Raw genomic sequence first — 17027 nt, 5'->3', positions numbered from 1 at the left:
CTGCTGATGTCACATCATATCAGCCCTCAGGAAGGGAGTTAGCCCTTACTGCTACATCTTCCTTTCTCAGAAACTTGAAGGATTTCCAAAGAACTGCAAAATCATCTTGAGAGGAGAGGCTAACAAGTACTTGTGAGTCTTTACCACTGACTTCCCTACAAAAAGAGAATAATCTTTTTATTTAAAGGAGATTGGTTCACAGATCCAATCTATTTGGTAGAGCAGACACACATCCTGACCTAGTGTAGTAAACAGGTGAAATATAATGGAGATGCTCTCGATTCCTACAGAGAAGACCTCTAGGTGTCTCCACCCAATACAAACGAGGGGCATCCTCCCTAGCCTTGTACTTCTGCATCTGGACTCCAAAATTCCTGCTCTGGGGAAGAGAAGGTACATTTCTTGAGGCATACCTGGTGTTATAATTCCATCTCTGATGCTCCTTTATAAGTTGATCTTTCTCATGAAATTCCTGTGCATCGACTAGTTTTAGAAACAAGTCATCTATTGTATTTTGGTAAAGCTGTACAGAGTCAGCAGCTTGTAAGGAAGTCAGGTGGACTCCATCCATGCTCTAATTGTCTTGAATGGTATATTAGGAGAGCCTGATGGAGATCTTCATTCTTTGGAAGCAAATTCTTCACAACCCGCACTGCACGTTCTGCTGCCCCATTACTACATGGGAATTGTGTACTGCTGGGGATATGCTGAAAGTCATACTGAGCTACAAAGTGCTTGCATGCAGTTCCAGGAAGCTGTGGACCATTATCTGCTCGTAAAACTCGTATCTGCTCTGCAGTTGTCAGAGGCAGCGACATCAGAATTTCCTCGGCCAGATTCCCCCGTTGAGTAGATGAGGGTACTTACTTGGTAAGGTTCAGGCTTTTTGTCCAGACCTGACACTTCCCTGAAGTGGTTAAAATCTCTGATCCATCTAGGCCACATTCCAGGGGACTGGAAATCAAACTGTTTTGGTGGTGTAACTTTAACTGCCTGCATTGTTTCTCTGGCCAGCCTCTGCCCTGAGCTGGTCGGCTGCTGCTGCAGCCTGGTCTGTCATTTAGGATTCTCCCAGTTACTGACTGACATTTGTGTTCTTGTTGGTGGCAGGATTCATCCCACTGCTAACACCGTGTGCTTTCTCATAGCTCAGGAAAAGGGAGGGAGAGTTCTTGCTCTCAGAAGAGCTTTATTGCAACTACTAACATAGGCACAAAGATGGTTGACAACTTCCTGTTGAAGTCATTGTGTCAGCCCTCAGGAAGGGAATTAACCTTTACTACTACATACGTAATGAGAGAGAACCTATTTTTAGCAGCCTATTCTGTAGTATATGATTAAACTAACTTCTACCCATTTCTGCTTAGTGTTGAATCTTAATGATCAATATTTAATATAGGAAAAGTCTATCATCTGAATGTTGGCATTTATTCATAGCTAGAAGACTTTTGATTATTTCCAGCTATCTGCTACAAAATTTCAACCCGTTTCCCTGCCTGATCCAAGACCTTGGTTAACAGTTTTATAATACACACTTCCATACAAATATTAACCATTTATTTTCACAATATTGGTTTCATAACAGATAAGCATGTACCTTAATTCCTATAATATGGATGGAGATAGAAGACATGCGACTTGCCCAGGCCACAGAGAAAGTAATTTACATCACCAGGATTAGAAACCATAATTTACGGACTCATGGTCTGTGCTTCTCAGTTCTAAAGGTTTTGAATAACATGATCTGAATCTGGCCCAAACTTTTCTGAATTTCACCTTTTTTATTAAAAAGTTTAATTGAAACTTCACATTTGGATAAAATGTAATTCTTTGTGATTGCTCTGCAAATAAGTTAATCACGTTTTCAAGTAAAGTGCCTTTTGTTTGGTTTTTTTCCCCTTCCACCTCTCTCAGCGGCCTTAGTGTCAAAAATCAAAAGGTACACATTTCCAACCAGCATTCCTCCTCTAAGATGTGCAGTGTGCGCATCTGTGCAGGTGCACCTGGCAGCACAGCACGAATGCCTGTGCATGCCACGCAGCTTAAAAGGAACACTGTTTCCAACCCTGTTATTTCCTACTTGTCCTTTTGGATGAATATGTTCATTATCATAACTCAACATAGTGTATCCAATTCACAACTGTAACCAGAAAAATAGTTTTCTATTTAAAATTAATAACTGATTATATTTTTAAATCTTTTCAGTTATAATTTTGAAAAAGCCATCCAAGAAAGGAAAAAGCCAGGGATGGGCAATTATTTTGGGCAGAGGGTCACTTACTGAGTTTTGGCAAGCCATCGAGGGCTGCATGACAGGCAGCCCAGGACAGATTAATATTAATTTTCTAAATTTTTAGGGGCCCTGCGGGCTGGATAGAATGGCCTGGCGGGCCGCATCTGGCCCCCGGGCCACATTTTGCCCACCCCTGGTTAAGCAGTAGAAACGGCTGTGATTATAATGCACACCCCAATTTCCAGCAGCTGAATTTTGCAAAAAAGCTGTGCATTGCATGTGAGAAAATATAGTATATTTACAAACTGTGGTACATGACAGTAAAAATATATAAAACTATTTTAGTTCTGTAACTCTTTAACTTTAATATTTTATGGCCAGGAAAAGACCCTTCATTTGGGGGATAAAAGCAAAATGGCGTGCAGATTTATTTCCAAAATATTACTATGGCAAGCAGTATTTTAACTCCATACCCATTAAATGATGTTTTGTTGTTAGCCTTGACAGGCAGACAGCAAGGGGAAGAAGGGAGTTGGATCTTTTCAAATGGACCAGGCATTGGAATGTAACTGGGGATTTCAAGTACTGCATTAGATTAGTGCTATGCAAAGGTGACAGCAAGCTAAGGGCTGGGTTTTACAAGCTGCAAAACACTCTGGTCATGATCTAGCCACGCACTTAAGCACATGCTCACCTTTTGACACAGAAATAGGTGTGTTGAACCCAAGTGAAGAATAAGTTGAATAGCTTTGCTGGTGTGGGGACAGGCATTCAGGACTTTGCAGGGTACAGCTCTGAAAGGGTATGCAAGAAAGCAGTGCCGTACCTACGGTGAGGCAACTGGAGCAGTTTCCCTGGGAGCTGACCTGGGGAGGGGGCAGGATAGAAAAAAAATAGCTGCTGTTGCAGCTGCACAATCACACCAACAACAGCATTTGAAAGTTGCCCTTGTGTGTGGCAGCTGCACCAGGTGCCTGGCCACATTGTTACATCTCTGCAAGCACAAACAGATTACGTGTGGAAGGAATATTATACTATACTTCCTTTGAAAAACATTCTTTTCAGCAAATGAAGAGACACAGGAAAGGAATATTGTTTACAGTAAAAACAAAACAGGATTATCAAAATTCCACATTGTTCTGTCCCATCCAATACTTTCTTACTTTTCCTTTCCTGAATCTGTGTGCCTTGTTTTTATATCTGGAATGGGCAAGGATAGAGAGAATAAAACATTGTATTTATATTATCCATTAGATGGAGATGATAGAGGGCTCAGTGCCCTGTATTTTAAATCTGTGGAACATTGCACGTGCAGCATTTTTTCCTCTCTCAGATTCCTTTCCCTTTTCTTAGATAACCAGTGAGACAACAGATGCTAAAAAAGTTTGAGGGGCAATGATTTTGGAGCATAATATCTTTCATTGGGCCAAGTGTATGGCTGGGAAAGATCTTAAATAAGCTTTCAGGCATAAGGTACCCTTCCTCAAGTAACTCAAGATCATGGTGTAACCTGGGTGATATATGAAACTTGAGAAGCTGCCTTGTTTTCCAGTCTCCTCTCTGACTGACCTTCTCCTTTGCACTCTATCTTGTTTTCAAGAATTATTCTTCTTCAAAACAAACATGGATTAGTAGAGTTTTGTGTTTGTGAGCTTGGCAGGTATGTACCTTTGCCCAGAATACAATGCCATTAACATTTAAAACACATTGCTCAGCAGAGAGAGGGGAGGAAAAAAATAAGATACACAAACATTTTAAAAAGCTTAAAAAAATATCAACATGCTGTTTCTTGATTTACCGCTCTCTCCAACCTAAATTTGATGTAGCTTTTGGCAACAGACCTCTGGTATGCTAAAGCTACAATTTCAGACAGCGAGTGAATTGTCAGGATAACTATAGGAGAGGTCACCTTAGATTGTCAACCAGGGGAAGAGTTCACTTCAGTTAAACAGTATTTGCGTATTTGGGCTCAGCACTAGGCTGAGCTGTGGAGATGATGACTCAGCGTGATGCTCTGGAATAAGAAAACAAAGCAACTTGTCAACAGAGGTTAGCTGGAGGGTTGCGTCTGTCCCAAGTCCTAAATCATACATGCACACCGACAAGGGTTACTATGTATCGTCAAGAAAGCAGGTATTTGCAGTTGTTTGTAGACAGAATCAGTTTAAAGTAGCCCTGCGTGAAAGTGGTAGTATACACCTCGGAGTCAAGACTACCTTCCTGAATTTCGGAGACTTTACAGACTTGGGAAAGTGAAAGAGCGTTAAGGAGGTTATTATTTTATCAGATGGGAGCCATACAAATGTGCAGGAGCTCAGCTGTAAGTCTGCCTTCCCTTTCCCCATGTCCCCTCTCGTATATAAACCTGATAGCTGGCTCCAACCTGCCTCTCTGAAATGCACTTTTTTCTTTGGAGTTACCTTTGCCCAAGTCTGGAAGCCTGATTTATCAAAGCAGAAGTCTAGTAACTTGACTCCTAATGCAGCTGATCCTTGAATGGCTGGTCTGTGTACCACACAAAGGAAGTCATTTAGGACACAAAGAGTTTATTTTACTTTGACCTCAGTTTCAAGGGAAAGCATCTTTTTTATCAGTCTAGTAAATCATGCATAATTAGAATGGAGTCTCTCATGCACCTGAGTTTAATCTTTCAACATGGAGCATTTACCATTCAGGGGTGTCAAACTCACCTTCTGCCCCAGGCTGGATCCAGGCCACAGGGTTTCTTGCAGGCTGGATCAGGTCCAGGAGGGTATGGGGCAATTAGCAGGTGTGGCGGTGGCCACTGTGGCAGCCAGGCAGCAATAGGGCAAGTAGCCATGAGCCAAGCAGGGGCTTGCCATGGCAGAGAAATGCAAGAGGATATGGACTAGTGATTACAGGCAACTGAGGGCTGTATTGCACAGCCCACACTCACCCCTGGTGGCAATAGCCACATCCACAATGGCCCCATATTCTGTGGCAGGCCCTGCTCACCATTAGTCATGTCTCCAAATTCTCTGGCCCACTGGTAACCTAGTTGACCAGATGGAGCAGCTCTGCAGACCAGATCCAACTCAAAGGCCATGTGATTGACATCTCCACTGTAAAGTTTTAAGAACAACTAAAATGAGTTCACTCTTTAGTAGCATCTGCTTTGCCTATTACTTTATGACTCAATAACCATTAATGCTGAATCCACAAAACAAAACCCCCAACCTCCTTGACCTGTATTCACTATATTAGAGTACACATTTCTGTTGTGGCAGGCTTGCTGTCAGTGTCAGTGTAGATGTTTTCTGCAGGGGCTGTAGAAAATACTATCATCACAGGACACGTTTTATGATTTTTTTCCCCCTTCAAATGTCTGTTCATCACTTATTTTATAATAAATAGAAACTTGAAACTGAAAAGAAGGTAAGCTTCATCTTAGCAAAATACTGCTTAAACATTCACATGCAGTTTTGCTGAATGGATATAATACTTGCCTTGTCTGATCTGAAATGCTCTTGGCAGTCTTATGTCAACAATGTTTTAAAAACCCATTTAAAAGCATTCCTAAGTGCCTGCAATGCTGTCTCTAGCATCTACAACTGCAAGAGGGTCTCCCTGTGTTTTCCATGTGTCCAAAAGTAAAATTCTGTCTTTTAGATTAATTGCATAAAAATTGTTTAATTAAACTGAGATTAGAGATTCTTGGCCCAGTTCTGCTCTCAGTTAATTGAAATCAGTGTGGCGGATATGCCCTGTGAATTCAGGATACTGTAGTTTATAGATGTAGCCACAACGCAGTGGAGATTAACTCTTGAGATGGAAGGCCTCTTCATCTGTTTGCAACCTGAGTTGCCCATTCTTGCTAGCTGTCCATAACAGCTGCTGAAACATTCCTCTAATATGAAATATTCAGTGTTACTCATTCCACCTACATAACTTACATGGAAACTGGGGTTTTACAATTATATCAACTGTAGGACCAAAGGAAAAGCTTAAGAAGCATTTAGATGGTCATATTTAAATATGCAATTATTTGGCATAAGCAGCGGCACAAGCTCCCAACACTTACAAACAAACAGAAGGGAAGGCTGAGAAAAAAACTGATTTGAGTAGAGAACAGTAGAGATGGAGTAGGAACTTGCCTGCCAAGCCATGCCCTGACCTACCCACAGCAATATTGCTTGCAGCTGGAAAACAGTGATGCCTCTGTTGATGTTCCTGCAGGAGTGCATCAGTTCACCCAGCTAAGTGATGACTAACAGAATTGTATAGACCTCATATGAAAAGAAAGAGAATTAATTTCTACCTGAGGAAAGCTAATCTTATGGTAAAATAACGGGACTGTATTCAGGGATTTTAGCTTCAGTGTAATTCTTCTGTTACAGATCCTTAAAGATTTAATGATCTGCCAAGGTTGATCCATTCCTTGGACAAAAGGGCAGTCAGCTGCCCAGGGCAACAGAATTGGAAACTCAGCATTTCTAGAGCGTATCAGATCAGTGATTTCTGATGGGTCAATGCAGTTTGTGAATGTAAAAAAGGGAGCAGCAACATTGATTTTAGCAATATTGGTAAAATAGCTATGGCCAACCTGGAATATGAAGAAATTTTTCCATTAACACTTGGATTTGCATCATGCTCTTGTAACCTGGGTTAATTAGCCTACAACCAAATGATTTTGCTGGATGAAACTCCTCTACAGCTAAGGTAGAGGAAAATAACTCCCCCTTTGTTCTTGTCAAAGCTACAAGATAGGAATATACAAGCAGTCTATTCTGCAATGGATCTGAGTCGTACTCTTTTTTTCTACCACCAATACCTTAGCCTTCTCCTTTGTCACTTCTTAATTCAGGGTGCAGTTCTTTCCCATGGTAACTTGTAAGGATGATGCTAGGTAGCCTGTGTCAGAGATATCTAGGTAGCTGTCAATTGCTATAATGGTTCCCCTTTAAACCATGAGTAAAATGGTCTGATGGGTACAAATTTGCTTTCACTTGTGGGTCTGTGATCTGGCTCCATCAAAACAGCATTTGCTGAGAGGGTGTGTTGTAAGCACCTTTTAGATATAATAATGATCTCGTCACAACAAAGAGGTTATGATCATACCTGCAACAGCCTGTTCCAGCCCCCTAATAAGATCCAGAACATGATATTTTGGGAAGGTTTGGGGCCAGTTCTGAACCTGCTAGTTGTGAAAACAAAACCATTTTTCTGCTGCTAAAAAATATTCAAGTGTTTTCACACTTAAATTGCTACTGTTAAAAAAAAAAATGTATCCTGCAGTGCAATGCTTGCAAAACAGCTATAACAGAGTTATAGAATAGGTTTATAGAAATCGAACAGAAATAGGAGACATGAACACAGTTGAATTCTTCTAAACGCTTGCATTTTTTTTTTACTGTTAATCCTATTTAAGAGTCATTTTAGGTATAGTTAGTATAATTACCTGATATTTTCCTATCATATCATAACATTTTAGTTTCATATGATAACCTGATAAGAAAATTGAATGTGTGGCTGCATAGCTTGCAGTAGGCTGCCATAGAAAACTTGGTATGGAATTCCAGGATAGTATTTCTAGGATTTTTCCGTCTTAGACATGTCTGTGAAGTTCACTGATAAAATGAGACCCTTTGTTGGTTTACATGCATATGCATAAATTAGAAAAGGTTGCAGTCTGCCAATGTATAATTATTCAGTGCTTCATTTTGCTCTAAACCAAGGTGGAACCTAGAGTCTCCAACAGCCACACTTCCATACATATTGTGGTATGGTATGAGCTACATCATAGAATCTCATCAACTACATTTGGTTCACCCCTGAATTAATTTGCAGCTGATTTGCAAGTCAGGCATTAAAATTAGGCATATATGAGGAAGGGAGATGCTTCACATTAGATCAAATACTTGATCTTTAGATCTTGGTGAGCTTTCAGATAAAATATATTGCCTTTTTTTTCCAGATCTGTATCAGAGGATGTAGGAATGGACATCCCCTTTGATGAGGGCTTGATAAGCCCCAATGGTACAGAGATGAGACCTGGTAAGGAAGGCTTTATTCATTTTTTTAAAAAATATTTCTCACTCCAATAGCATATAATTATGCAGTGGGAAGGATATCTGTGGGCTGGTAAGGCATGATTGCAGTGTTAAAAAGAGTGTTAAGTGTGCTTTATTTAGTTAATTCTATACTTCACTTGACAAATGATAATTTATAGTGTGCTGCATATTTTCTCTTGTGCCTTGGTGTTATCTGTCTATTAAAGCATTTTGTTCTTGTGACAATTAAGTACTTTGCTTTCTTCACACTATATTTGACTTCAGTCTAGTGAAGTTTGTATATAAAAATACACAAGTCCAAACAAACCAGCTTCAAATATTCATGTGAAATGTAGTGGCAAGAAACCATACTAAAGATGTATATTCGCTCAGAACGTCATTATTTGCACCCAGCTAAGAAGAGCAAAGGCATGGTCATATTTATTTTGCGCAGAGTGATATTACATAATCAGGTAGAGCACATAAGGGCATACTTGCAATATAAATACCAGAAAAATGATAGCAAACACTCAATACAACAGTTTCTCCAAGGTGTATTTTTTTTATTTGCATTTTTCCTGATTTCAGAAGGTCACTGGGTTCACAGCTGAAGTGATTCGCGTGATCATCAAAGTCCTCAAAGTCTGCTGAGGTTTAAAAGCATGTGTGAACTTTCCCATATGTTAACCCATATTTTATAATAAGTAGAAGAAGCTACATTTTATAAAATGATAAAGGATCTCAGTAGAAAACTGATTTCAGATCCAAACTTTTGGATTCATGCCTGTCTTCAAAGAAGATAAATTCCTGTTGTCTGGCTGGTCTATCAGCAAGGTGTTGTCCATCTGGGACTGGGGTGAGGGGTTAGGGGGGCTAAAAATAGCCTAGTGCCAGGGGGTTGGGTAGGAAAAGCACAGCTCTGGGGCTAGGGCCAATGGCTGGGCTTTCCCAACCCCCAGGATAAGCTGGGAACTGTACAAACGTTCAGTTATATCAGTCTTGCTGGACCTGATCTAAGTTAGACTAACTCTGGTATAGGGTTAACTTAGATCAGGTTAGCTCTTTTGGACTGATCTATATTTCCTGAACTTCTGTACAGTTCACACTTAGATGCACCTAACTAGGGATGTAAGAGTAGGGTCTGCACCTCAGACAAATAAATTAGATTGAATGGCCATTTTTAATGTAATCTAACCTCCCCCTATTCTCCCTAAATGTCTGCATGTACCCAGTATGTGGTAACTGTTGTCCTTTTTTAAATATAGCAATATTTTGGTAAACATTTGAAACTGATATTATAGGACCAAATTCTATATCAATTTTAACATTGTTATTGTCAGATAAAAATCAATCACACTGTTCAAAGTGTTTAAAAATGTTCAAAGGCATACAGTGGAAGAATTTTAAATACTGCATATATTATTCTTTTTCTTCATATATAGAACCTCCTAATTCTTTGGACCTCAATGGCTCCCATTCCAGAAGGATAAAGCTTACAGCTCCAAATATCAACCTTTCCTTGGACCAGAGTGAAGGGTCTATCCTTTCTGATGATAATTTGGATACACCAGATGAAATCGATATTAATGTAGATGATCTTGACACTCCAGATGAAGCAGATTCTTTTGAATACACTGGACAAGGTAATGAACTAGCCTGTATAAGTAAAGGACAGTGTGCATAAACATAGTGTGGTTTTTCCTCATTAAATCGGAATGGGCTAAGATCTGTTTGTCAATGTTTAGGGCTGTGTAGATCAGTGTAATGCTTCAGACTTAATCCAAATTATCCAAATAGTACTGCTTTCTGCTCAGAACCAGACATTGTCTCCTTTCCACATGCAGTAATCTGTAGCCTCTTTTTTAGGGGCACTGAGCGAAAAAATGCTCATCGTAGAGGTCAGAACATCTAACCAAGGAACCGTCCATAAGACTTGATGCTGACAAATTCCTCATGGGAGGAAAACAGTATTCTCTTAGCTCAGGGATATGTTGAAAACACAACTAGTTCTTTGACAACCTGCACCTGGTAATAGTTGTGTGTGTTCTTTTAGTCTTCAGGATCCTATATTCCTAAATGGGACATTGACCCAATATTTGAACCCATCTCCTTTGATATTACTTATTTCTAGATTTCTCTTTTTGAATGAGTATATTTTTATTTCTGATTATTTTTGCTGATGTTAGCTTGCCCTAAAAAAAAACTAGTTAGTTGTCATTCATGTTTCTAATCTGTCTTGATTTATTTTGTATTCTTCTCTCTTTTTTCTTCTTTTCTCATAAGTGTTGAGTTATCCATGAGTTTCATTTAAACTCTGTTTATTCCTTCTCTAGATCATTACTGTAGCTGTTATGTAGAATTCTGTCTATAGCACTTCCAGACAGGAGGCCAGTAATAACTAAAAACTTACATTTTATCATAAAACTTTGATTATGAACCTGCAACTGGCTTTTCATAGATTCATAGATGTAGGGTCGGAAGGGACCTAAGTAGATCATCAAGTCTGACCCCCTGCCCTGGGCAGGAGAGAATACTGGGCTCATATGACCCCAGCTAGGTAATTGTCTAGCCTCCTCTTAAATACCCCTAAGGTAGGAGCGAGCACCAATTCCCTTGGAAGTTGGTTCCAGATCCTAGCTGCCCTAACTGTAAAATAGTGTCTTCTAATGTCCAGCCTGAACCTACTCTCAAACAACTTATGACCGTTATTCTTTGTTACTCTGGGAGGTGCTTGGGTGAACAGGGTCTCTCCTATTCCCTGCTGGTCCCCCCTGGTAAGTTTGTAGATGGCCACCAGATCCCCTCTCAGCCTTCTCTTGTGAAAGCTGAAGAGGTTCAGGTCCTGTAGCCTCTCCTTATATGGTCTGCCCTGCTATCCCCGGATCATGCGAGTGGCCCTCCTCTGGACCCTCTCGTTGCTGGCCACATCTCTCCTAAAGTGCGGCACCCAGAACTGGATGCAGTATTCCAACTGTGGTCTGACGAGTGTCGCATAGCGGGGGAGGATCACCTCCTTGGCCCTGCTTGTGATACATCTGTGGATGCATGACAAGGATGCATGTTGTGCAACAGTTTTCAAGCGATATTAATAGAAGATTTTGTGCGATGCAATATGCAAGAGATGGTTACTAAATTACTACTTGATTACTTTTACAACGTTTCTTTCATTCATTGATTAGATACTGAATCTCTTAAAAAAATAATCATTCAAGTTTTTCTGGCAAGGTGTATTGCTTAGTAAACTGGAATATTTTATTCCATGTAGTTTCATTATCTTCTGCATGTTCAGTGGCTTCTCTCATTCCATTTATTGTTAATGATGTTATTGAAGACAGAGATAAGCCTTACAAAGCAGCAGTTGCCAGAAATCCACTTGTTTACATATTGGATACTTAGATGTACCTGAGTTTATTAAGGATATTAAAACAGTGTAGTCACTCAGTTAAGAAAGGTTCAGTTGCCAGGGATAGGTATCCTGCCTTACTGTGTTTAGATGTTAAAGCTGTACCTTCTTCAGCACTGACAACTTTTTTTCCCCATGACTTTTGTGATGAATTGCATTATAGGATAAATGCACAGAACGCATTACATTAGGTAGTTTGCAGCTCCATGGACTTTAGAGCCCTGAGTTATGTGCCTACACTCACTTCTTCAATGCATAGGGAAAAGTAGGCTCCTAAGAACAGGATTCAGAGAATGCAGAAAACTGAGCAAGAAATCATGTATTTCAGTAGGGAACTGAAAAGAGAGGTTGGGCTTGAGCCTTGTGGATACCAGTCTCTTAGGATTTTCAGCCACAAACCTTCTCTTGAAGTTAGGCACATCAGCCAGGTATGCCTCTCTTCCTGAGAGGAGGGACCCTTACCAACTAAACCATGATGTTAAGTGAATATTGAGAAATAGGAATCCTTTTTCCAAATCACTACTCTTCCCAAGTTAGAGCAGGTCTCATACACAGATCTCCAACATTCAGGCAAGTGGTATAACCACCAATAGGAGCTGTCATCACCTAGGTAGTTTTGCCTTCACCCACCAAAAGTTAGTTAGCCATACATCAGATTAGTCAGCAGCTGGGTTGTGGTCTTGAGGCTTGCATGTTAACAATAAAATACACAAATTCCTCTGGATCAAACCCTTTAACACAAATGCATTAGTTTTCACCTATTACAAGCAAAACTATAAACATCTAGCAAGCAGAATTCACCTGCATGACACTGAAGCAGTAGAAGTTAAAGTAAGTGAAATACTCCAGAAATACTAGTGGAGCCTTCAGAGGTCTTGTTGGGAAGCTGTACTCATGAACAGTGAAGTACTGGAAACTGATCAGTTGGAAGTGAATGAGGATGAGAAGGACCTGGTTGTATTAATCAGAGCACAACTTTAAGCTATTTATATGAAGAGCCATGACAAAGGCTAATGGGATCCTAGAATGCAATCAGGCTAGGTATTTCCTATAGAGGTTAAGGAAATATTCATATCATTGTAAAAGATACTGGTGCAACCTGATTTAGAATAATGGATAAGATTCCGTTTACCTATATTCAATAAGGAGGAATTCAGACTGGAACAATTGCAGAGAAAGGTCCCTGGAGTGATCAGGGGAACGGGAAGCCTACCACATGAGAAGAGATTTAAAAAGTGCTTGGTTGAGAGGGGGAAACATTTCCACTTGTAAATACATCAGAAGAGTAAACACCAGAGATGGAAAAGGGCCGCGACAATGCTGGTCCAAGAACAAGTTATATGAACTGTTCATAGATAAGCTGGAAATTAGAAGAGGGTTTTCAGCCATTAGAACAGTGAGATACTGGAGCAGCCTTCCAATAAGCAGAGGAGAGAGAGGCACAGAAAACACACACAAAACCACAACCACACAAAACGTCACCTAAGTTGTTCTAAGATGCAGCATAATAAAATTTATGAATGGAGTTAAATCATGTAGTGCCTGGGATAGCAAGGACTGGTGTGGTTGCGGTAGTGGTAGTAGTGGCAGCAGCTGGTTTCATCAATGAACAATTTGCAACATATTAACTGAAACTCCCCCCCCACCGCCCAAACACTTCTTTTCTTTCTGTCCCTGCCTTTGTAGCAAACAAACTATGTTAAGTGCTGGGAACTTAAGAGGTAAAGTGGTGGAAGTATTATACTGCTGAAACTCTAGTGGTTTAAAATCTAGGTCCTAAGAAAAAAAATCCAATTAAACAGGATTTATAAAATAAAGGAAACATTTTAAAGCTTTAAAGGAAAAAAAAAAAACCCAACAACTTGCTGATTTTTATATCATTCTCTCTAGATTTCACCTTAAGCAAATCACTTCTATCTGAAGGTAATATTCAAATGCCCTTCCTCTCAACTCTTCATTTTCTCCTGTCACTATTATCATTGGATATTGTGCCTCTCTGAAACAACCCCAGAAGTACTCCTGTAGGCTGCTAGCCTGTCTCCCCAGCTCAAGAAGGTTTCAAGCTCAAGCTCTATTCAGGCCTTTTTCTGGGGGCATCATTTATCAGTTTCACTATCAAGCTTTAGCAAGCCCCACAAGAAAGCAGGTCAACATATCCCCAAGAGCTATTTTCCCCTGACTCGTCTTCCTAACACTTCCCTACTTCAGCTGCAAACCTGTCCCTTTTCACTTTCCATGACCCTCCTCCTCCATTGACCTACATCAGGTGTCATCATGTCAGCACTCACCTTTGCAGGTGAATCTGATAATGATAACAGTGGCAGGGGGAAATGGTGTGCTGGGAGGAAAGGCACTTGAGTATTGCCTCCAGATAGAAGTGATAGAATTTCCTTTAGATACAACGGAGGAGTAAAAATGAGCAGATTTTTCCCTTTTCTACTTAGCACAAACACCTGTTCTTAAAAGGGGCTCTGCCTCAAAACAAGGTTGGCTGGCCCTTCAAAGCAATTAATAACAATTTGTGTAATTTAGAGTAAAGTGCACTGTGTGCAACTACTCATGTAGTGTTCTATGACACAACAATTGCATCTATGACCTAACATTCAGGATGAATTATAATAACCAAATTTAATGAAAAAGGATTGATTAATATTGTCTCTTTATATTTTTATCATCCTTTCCCAAGTCACTCTGGATATATTTCTACTGTGTAATCAAGGACAAATGAATTATAAAGCAGTGCAATGCATCCTAAACAGGGATAGCTGCTTCATTCTCTAGTGTCATGTTCATTATTATTGAGAATCAGCAGTTTGACCAGTCAGCTGGTTGGTGAAACTATCACATCATATGTAGCGCCCTTTCTTTCCTCTTCACTTCCCCTGATTTCTCCTGCATCTTCCTTTTGCTATGATTGCCTCTCAGGTTTTTTCTTCCTCCTCCCATCTTTTACTTTTCCTCCTGCTCTATGACAGTTTTGTCCTGATTTGGTGAGATTGTAATAGAGGTATTTGGCTGGTTTTTCTTGTTTGAACAAGGCTGTTGCTTAAGGGTATACTTGGCCCTGAATTCTCAAACTATAAACAGGGCTTTTTTAAAAAGAAATCCACAGCCTGCTGGCATCCCAATAACATCTTCAGTATAATTTACTATTCATTCATTGTGTTTTTTTGAGTGGCACCAGTGTACTGCAAAACACACACATTCAGGACATTTTATTCTCAGGAGTATGCCATTCATTCCAAAGTAAGTCAAAAAATAGTAAAAAGATAAAAACATTGATAATTCATATACGTGTATGCATACTTAAATGTGTGTGGAGGTGTGGGCATGAATGCATGTATGCATAAAAATATAGATCCTCACAGACTTATTCCCAGAAACACTTGCATGAGTAATCTGATTCACTTGAGTGATTCAGGCTGAGAAGTCATGCATACTTTTTATTTTTACAAGTGATTTAAGAAGCTGTGTTAAGTGAAACATATGTGTCATGGTGCTTTGTGATTCACCCAAATAAAATACATTTTAGGCTGCTTTGTTATATTTTAAGATCCTTTCTTCTGTTTATTCCCAAATCTCCTTGGTAGCTACATTTGGCCTTTTCACCTCAGAAGACTTAGCCTGTTTTTCATTTGCATCATGCAGCCTAAAAATGTATTCCCTGTCCTATCTGTTTTCCAGGCGTTTTTTTCTGTGTGTGACCAGAACACATTTGTCCACGCTGCCTGCTTATTGGTGTGCTGTGCATAAAGCTAGAATGCTCCAACAAAAACCCCAAACAAACCCCAGAAATAGGTAGAAAATAAGAGCGATTCACTAAAGAAATAAATAAACTGACATTTTAGTAAATACCTATGGAAAGAACGAATTCTATTTGGAGATGAAGTCAATCCTTTATGTTCATTTTTCTGTAGTTGACCACTACATTTGGCATAGATAGAACCACTACATGTGGGATAGAAGAAAACATGAACTAGCAGTCATGTCATTAAGTGCAGAATGGAAATAGTTTCCTAATTACCTGGCATATTCTCTGGAGTATTAGAAACCAAATCCTGGTAGTCTGTCCTCCTTTGTTCAGGGGCAAAACCTGCAGGATCCTTTGCCTTTGTGGAATGCTAATAATACAGCAAAATGTACTGATAATATTCTTAAGCTGGAAAGTAGAGAGGCTGTGCTGACAGACTCCAGAGTCCATTATGTGATATTGAACTAAGTGTATATGGGCATTGAGTTTATGGGCTGTATGTGCCCAGAACAACTCAGCCCAATGAAGTATACCAGTAGTAGTGGCCAAGCTGCATTTCTGCTCTAAACTTGGTATCTGCAAAGAGAGAGAGGAGCATTGTATACCTTTCATATTTTTACTTGGCCCTTTAAACTGGGGACAAAGGTTTAATCTTTAGGCAAAAGCAACTGCAGGGAATACAATCCATGGTCTGAAAATATTGTTTAAGATATCTGAGGAGTCTCCCTACATAATTTTCCTGCCACACAGAGGACTCTTGCTGAATGTTATGGGATTTATCTTACCTCTCCGCTCCAAAAGTCTTTGACAACACTGTGACATGTCACTGCATTGCTCTTGGCTTTAACGGAGGTGTATTGGTGCCTATCTCCTGTTCCGATGCCAGACAGGGAAAAGCAAGGAGGAATAATTGAAATAAAAAAGAGAGAGGCAATTGAAAAAATGAGGGTCTGTTCTTCTTTCCTTTCCCTCTCCCAAGCCAAATTGTGGAAATATTAAGATATTCTGGTTTTGCATTTATCTTCAGGCTTTGTTTTAGTTCACTTATCATACCAGTGGCCCGCATGTGAAGAAATGTAATTCAATAAACACAGCAAGGTGTTGATCAGTTTTTTACAGGCTTGCTTCAGTTTTACTTGCCCGCAAAATATAAACACCCCTCAGCAATCCTGTACTGTGTATTATTATTGTGTTGGTAGAAGAGGAAGTAAAAGGGAGGCAGGTCTGAAAAACTGGCTCTGAAAGATTCAAGTTCTGTTCTTTTGTTATATCAGCACAAATCCACAGTAACTTCAATGGCTTTCAGGAGACAAAGAATTTCAGTAGGTTTTCTCTGAACATACACCACTGTTGCAGAAAAAGTGTGAGCCACTCTTGTTACCAAGATGCTGAGCTAATCCTGCTGTTTTATTTCAGAGGACCAGACAGTCATTAAGGATGCTTCCCAGGAGGAGTCTGAATCCATTCCAGAGTATACTGCTGAGGAAGAGAGAGAGGACAACAGGTTATGGAGAACAGTAGTGATTGGAGAACAGGAACAGAGGATTGATATGAAAGTTATCGAGCCTTACAAAAAGGTTATTTCACATGGAGGTAGGAACCCTGCCACCCCAAATATATTTTTTAAGT

At 39.8% G+C, this 17027-nt stretch overlaps 1 protein-coding gene across 1 annotated transcript in view; it reads left to right on the top strand.

Annotated features, from left to right (window-relative positions):
- The window catches only part of LOC102386459 (protein prune homolog 2), a 227083-nt gene that overhangs the window by 175578 nt on the left and 34478 nt on the right, over positions 1-17027 (top strand). Inside the window, 3 exon segments of the mRNA XM_025191510.1 lie at positions 8169-8248; positions 9687-9887; positions 16815-16991. Of these exon segments, the coding sequence (XP_025047295.1) occupies positions 8169-8248; positions 9687-9887; positions 16815-16991 (458 nt within the window).

This window comes from Alligator sinensis, unplaced genomic scaffold (genome assembly GCF_000455745.1).
Source record: "Alligator sinensis unplaced genomic scaffold, ASM45574v1 scaffold728_1, whole genome shotgun sequence".
NCBI lineage: Eukaryota > Metazoa > Chordata > Crocodylia > Alligatoridae > Alligator > Alligator sinensis.
The sequence above is the reverse complement of the archived record's forward strand: the minus strand, read 5'-3'. Positions and strand labels throughout refer to the sequence as shown.